This window comes from Ochlerotatus camptorhynchus, unplaced genomic scaffold, assembly GCF_037179485.1.
Source record: "Ochlerotatus camptorhynchus isolate MF236.1 unplaced genomic scaffold, CSIRO-AGI_Acam_v1.1 ptg000084l, whole genome shotgun sequence".
Taxonomy (NCBI): domain Eukaryota; kingdom Metazoa; phylum Arthropoda; class Insecta; order Diptera; family Culicidae; genus Ochlerotatus; species Ochlerotatus camptorhynchus.
In genome coordinates this window covers 3,515,963-3,521,962 of record NW_027040574.1, presented here as the reverse complement: position 1 = coordinate 3,521,962, position 6,000 = coordinate 3,515,963, and the positions used below count along the sequence as shown (strand labels likewise).

The window sequence follows — 6,000 nt, the reverse complement described above, 5'->3', positions numbered from 1 at the left end:
CACGGAGTAATCCCATAGAGGTAACTCTAAGACCAGAAGGTCCCGAAGAAACGTGCTCAACCATTTGACTCAGCTCTGGTACTCTCTTTGGTCCCAAGCTAATCGATGCACCCCTCGAAACATAGGAAAATCCACGAACCCGTTATTTTATCTGTCAAACTTTCATAGCTAATCAAAACAAACATATAGCGAATTCGTTTATTATCGGGGTTGGAACCAGTTCCAACCCAGTGCGAAACCGAACTTTTTGTCAGTGCGAACCTCAACCTGAGCTAGGTTTCAAAAACAAACGAGCAAACTGACGTTTGTCAGAAAACAAGCAGACCCAATCCTGATACCCGATCCAGGTTGGAACTGAATAATAAACGAATTCGCTAATAGTGTGGTACTAGAAATTCGACTAAAATGGGGTACGTTCATCGATTTGCTTGGGACCAATACGCTAGTCAAGTAGTAAGCCAATTTAAAATCGTTAGTTTCCCCCGGTTGGTAATCCGGTTTGTGGTTTGTGGTCAAAAATTTGACGGGAGGAAATTTTTTCGCTTCCAGCACTCTTTGATCAACAATGGCAAATTTCCACCGTCTATGCAAATTAAAAACAAAATCTACCTATGGATGGTTGTCAACGCTGGCGAAGATGAGTGTCTAAAACCTCTCAAAATGTGTCCACGTTGAATGCGGACAGCCTCAAGCTAGATATCGATCCTTCGGATCAAACACCAAGCGTCTCCATTGTTTCGTTCCATAACCCGTCCGTACTAGTTTCACAATTGTTCATTTGGGAAAAAGTAAATTAACTCATTTGATGTTTAAAAATAAATTTATTTATACGATTGTATTTTGTTTCCACTTTAGTAAAAATATGTTTCAGTAATGTTCACCAAACTGCATTCTATTGGTTCTACGCTTCTTCTGGTGAAATCATTCTGCAAATAGTCCGAATTCCTACCAAGTAGTCTTTGGCATCCTAATGACTCGAAAAAGCTATACTGATGTTTGCTGCAGTTACTAAACCGAGCACTAATAAAACCTAACCTAGAGCTCCTACCGAAGAAAACTAAACTACACGCGTAATTTTTCGTTTTACCTTTCACTTTTGAATTTCTAAAATGTGTCTGCGCCCTTTTTCTGCTAGCTACTGCCAACTCGCAAATGACTTATGCGCGGTCGCCAAAAACACAAGAAAAGCATTGTTTATTCTCAACGTAGCGAATATTTACAATTAATTAGTGAGGATCCGGTCCCCATCCTAAGAGCAGTAAGGGCGCGAGGCAGGATAGCAAACGAGAGATTTAATATTATTGCACTTATTTGAACTATGGCATTTATCTACATGCACGCATGTGTTTGACGCACAGAAGACTGCGGTCGGTTTCTAAGGTAACGATGTCGTCGTCCGGATTGCTGTTGTTGTTGATGGTGGAACCGCAGTAGCCAAGGGAGGCGGTGGGGGCAACGGGGACACTGAAGCCGCCGATGACGACGAGGAGGATGAGGATGATGACGACGACGACGACGACGGAGACACGAACGAGATTTGGTTTAGCGGAGCGCTATGGTGGTGGCCAATAGAAGAAGGTACTCCGTTTACCGTAGACGCCGCCGCCACGGCCGCCGTTGTCACGTTGGTAATACTTTGCACGATCAGGTTCAGACAATCCAAGCTCGACCCATTGGCCGCGCTCGATGGTGTGTGGCCTGCAAAGGGATGGGAAGAGAGAGATGGGTATAGATACTTTTCAGACCGATTTAGAACTATAATCAGACTTGGGAATCTTTTGGACGGTTGCGAGTTGTTATTGTTTTATTTTTGGTGAATTATTACTAAACATGTATGATGTAGGGTTATGTTTTAGCCGTTACTCAAATGGGGAAGATTTCCTAGCTCGTATAGAAAAGAGGGAAACTAGAGTATAAATAGAACCCGTATTTAATTTATATACTCAAAAATATCTCTTGTGAGGTCATTTCTACCCGAAATCATAGGTTGTAACTAATCCAATTATTCGCATTTTCAAGAATAATAAACCGCATACAAATCACAGGCAAGATCACACAGAAAAACGACCGATATAAATCAAATCACGGATGAATTCCTAATTTTCTAATTTGGAACAAAATCAACTCGCACTGCGCTCGTCAGCTCCCCTCTCTCTCTCTCTCGGTGGTGCGGGTTAAGTTTGATGGCATCACGTTGAGAACGATCACCAATGGCAACCGTCATCATCGTATAGGCTCTGAGCTGAGATCTTCTGCTGGTCTGTTGGCACATCATTAAGTGACGATATTCTCTACTTTCTCAAACCGTTTCGGTCTCACAACCACCGCGTTTTATTCAGGGTAAGGTAAATCCATCAGGAAATGAGCGATTCTCACGATTTGCAGCAAATTCAAATGATGCAAAATGTCAAGTAGCAGCTCGCGTGGCGTGTCGCGGCATGGCATACTACATTTACCTAGTCTTGTAATGGCGATGAGTTGGCTAAATGCGATGAACTTTCCCTTCTGATTTGAATGACGGATGATGAAAATTGTTTTTTTCCTCTCTCTCTCTCTGTTTGTGTTTCTGAATAGGGCCCTATTACTTACCGGTGATTGGAGAGTAGCGATCGCTGTCCTTGCTGAGCTGGTGCAACCGATCGCGCAGGTAACTGTTGGAGCAGCAGTTCTGAAATGGAAGACAAATTCGACAAGGTAAGTTCAAACCATACATTGTAACCGAGTTTCCTGTTTTTGTTTTCTCCAAAAATAACCAAAAAGACCCAAGCGGGCAACAAAATGCCTGATTTAAGTGATTTCCATGAAAATCTGACGAGACTGCGACTGCTCGCTCGGAAAAGTCGGCTCCCCATGTCATACAAATGCGAGAAAGTGTATTCCTACGAGGTGGAATAGGATGGGAATATAACGGAGAGCGGGATTTTACGGCACTTCTATATCGTCAATTAAAAAGATGACATTCGGCAATAAAATAAAATGAAGTCGTAACTTTTGAGATTTTTCCCGCACATATACAGTGCGGATGGGACAGAGGAGGGAGGGAGGTAGAGAACATTTATGTTCACTTCAAAAGGTGCGGTCTATTTCGGGAACGTATCGTAATCTGTTAACCTGGCCTGCACCCGTGACTATTTCTTTTTGGGTTGTCGTTGTTGAAGATTTAGACTTTGAGGAGTTTGCTATGCGAAATTTATCATTTCATAATTCTTTAACGATTAGCCTATTTTTCATTAAACTTCATCAAATCATTTGAGCTTTTAGTTTTCCGTTGAATAATTCCACGAAATTGGTTTTAACGGTGCCACGATTCATCTTCTATAGTTCTGAACCCTCATATCGATGTTTCATCCTTGACCCCATTTCAATGTTTAATGTCATTGTGAAACTTACTGACATCTTGTACATGCTTTGTAAGAAGCTCAGGCATTAAGATAGAACCGAACAATGCTCAGCATAGTTATTGGCTTTTCTTAGAACTGAATGACCCATCCACTGTCCCGGAATAAAATTTCAACCAGAGCATATCAAAATTTTCAGAAATTTATGGTAAATTCATTAGCGATCATGCTGATCGAGCAAAATGAGAATGGCTACCCAATGTCTCCAAAACATGTGGGTATGTTATTAGAGACCATTCTACCCCCGACAATAGCCCCCTCTAGGAGAAGTGGCCATCTCTCAATTCAACAAAAAACTTATCTTGGAAGGGGTTTTTGTAAAAATAAGGGTCCACTGAACCGGGGGAACCGGGAGTCTAAAGCAACCGTGAAATATCCGGGAATTTGATTGAAACTTTAAAATAATTAATCTACAGTCAGGAATCCTTATTGCCGGATTCCTTATTGCCGGGCTATCCGCGAATAAGGATACCCACAGCTTATGGGATTTTCACTAATGGGGGCTGTAGTGGATTATCTCATTTGTTTCAATACATAAAGCTATACTGTCTTGGACAAAGTTGCTGTACTGGGTTAGACCAACAAGCCTGTGCCATTGGATTCAGGTTAAATTGGGAACTACGCCGCTAGAGGCGCTTCACTTTTATGTTACTTATGACGGGCGCTATAATATATGGATCATATTTCCAACATAGAATATTTCGTGACCCTGGCCATATAGAATGTTACTGTCTTCAGCAAAGTTGTTCAGGTGACCAAGTCGTTTCGAATGGTGGCCATATTAGTTCAGAAATCTCTCACTACGCAGTGCTAGTGTGCATGTGCAATTCCTATATAAACTGTATCTCGAGAGCCTGGCCATATAGAAAGTTGCTGTTTTCAGCAAAGTTGTGCATGTGATCAAGTCCTTTCGGATGATGGTCATATTAGTTCAGAACACGCTCACTATGCGGCACTAATGTGCAAGTGAATTTCCTGTATAAGCTGTATCTCGAGAACCTGGCCATATAGAAGGTTACTGTCTTCAGCAAAGTTGTTCAGGTGACTAAGTCCTTTCGGATGATGGTCATATTATTTCAGGACTCTCACACTACGCGGCGCTAGTGTGCACATGAACTTCCTTAATATGTTATGTCTCGAAAGTTTGTCCATATAAGATGTTGCTGTACAATGTGAGAACAGGAACCGGAAAAGGGATGACGTGTAGAGGCCGGAAATCGATGTCAGATGCCATTTTGGAATCCAAGATGGCGGCCATCGGTTCAAGAAAAACTGTAAAATACCCTACAATATTGATATTTCCGGAAAGGGAACGACGTGTAGAGGCCAGAAATCGATGCCAGACGCCATTTTGGAATCCAAGATGGGGACTATCGGGTCAATAAAAACTGTCAAATACTCTACAATATGGGTATTTCCGGATAGGGAACGACGTGTAGACGCCGAAAATCGATGTCAGACGCCATTTTGGAATCCAAGATGGCTGCCATCGGTTCAAGAAAAACTGTCAAATACCCAACAACATTGGTATTTTCGGATAGAAAATGACGTGTAGAGACCGGAAATTGATGTCAGATGCCATTTTGTAATCCTAGATGGTGACCATAGGTTCAAGAAAAACTGTCAAATACCCTACAATATGTATATTTTTGGAAGAAGACGACGTGTAGACGCCGGAAATCGATGCCAGACGACATTTTGGGATCCAAGATGGTGGCCATCGGGTCAAGAAAATCTGTCAAATACTCTACAATATGAGTATTCCCGGAAAGGAAACGACGTGTAGAGGCCGGAAATCGATGCCAGATGCCATTTTGAAATCCAAGATGGCGGCCATCGGTTCAAGAAAAACTGATCAAGATTTGGAGCGTATTTAGGTTTCAATTTTTTTTCCCGGAAAAAAATTTTTAGGCTGGCGGGTATGAAAATCTTTAAATCGATTTATCTCCGTAAATACGGCTCTAATCGAGATTTGGAGCGTATTTAGGTGTCATTTTTTTTCCCGAAAAAAAAATGTCCCAACCCATTATTTTCAGGCTGGCGGGTATGAAAATCTTTAAATCGATTTATCTCCGTAAATACGGCTCTAATCGAGATTTGGAGCGTATTTCGGTGTCAATTTTTTTTCCCGAAAAAAAAATGTCCCAACCCATTATTTTCAGGCTGGCGGGTATGAAAATCTTTAAATCGATTTATCTCCGTAAATACGGCTCTAACCGAGATTTGGAGCGTATTTGGGTGTCAAAAATGTTTTCCCGGAAAATAAATGTCCCAACCCATTATTTTCAGACTGGCGGGTATGAAAATCTTTAAATCGATTTATCTCCGTAAATACGGCTCTAATCGAGATTTGGAGCGTATTTAGGTGTCAAAATTTTTTTCCCGGAAAAAATGTCCCAACCCATTATTTTCAAGCTGGCGGGTATGAAAATCTTTAAATCGATTTATCTCCGTAAATACGGCTCTAATCGAGATTTGGAGCGTATTTAGGTGCCAAAAATTTTTCCCCAAAAAAAAATGTCCTAACCCATTATTTTCAGGCTGGCGGGTATGAAAATCTTTAAATCGATTTATCTCCGTAAATACGGCTCTAATCGAGATT

General features: G+C 41.4%; 1 protein-coding gene across 2 annotated transcripts in view; it reads right to left on the bottom strand.

Moving 5' to 3' along the window:
- Positions 1-907: 907 nt before the first annotated feature.
- Positions 908-6,000, bottom strand: part of nau (nautilus) — a 49,746-nt gene continuing 44,653 nt past the window's right edge. For both annotated transcript variants that reach the window (XM_065218234.1, XM_065218235.1), the window contains exons 4-5: positions 2,590-2,668; positions 908-1,698 (exon numbers count right to left, since the gene is read on the bottom strand). In XM_065218234.1, coding sequence (XP_065074306.1) covers positions 1,376-1,698; positions 2,590-2,668 — 402 coding nt within the window. In that variant the 3' untranslated portion in view covers positions 908-1,375. The remainder of the gene's footprint in view (positions 1,699-2,589; positions 2,669-6,000) is intronic.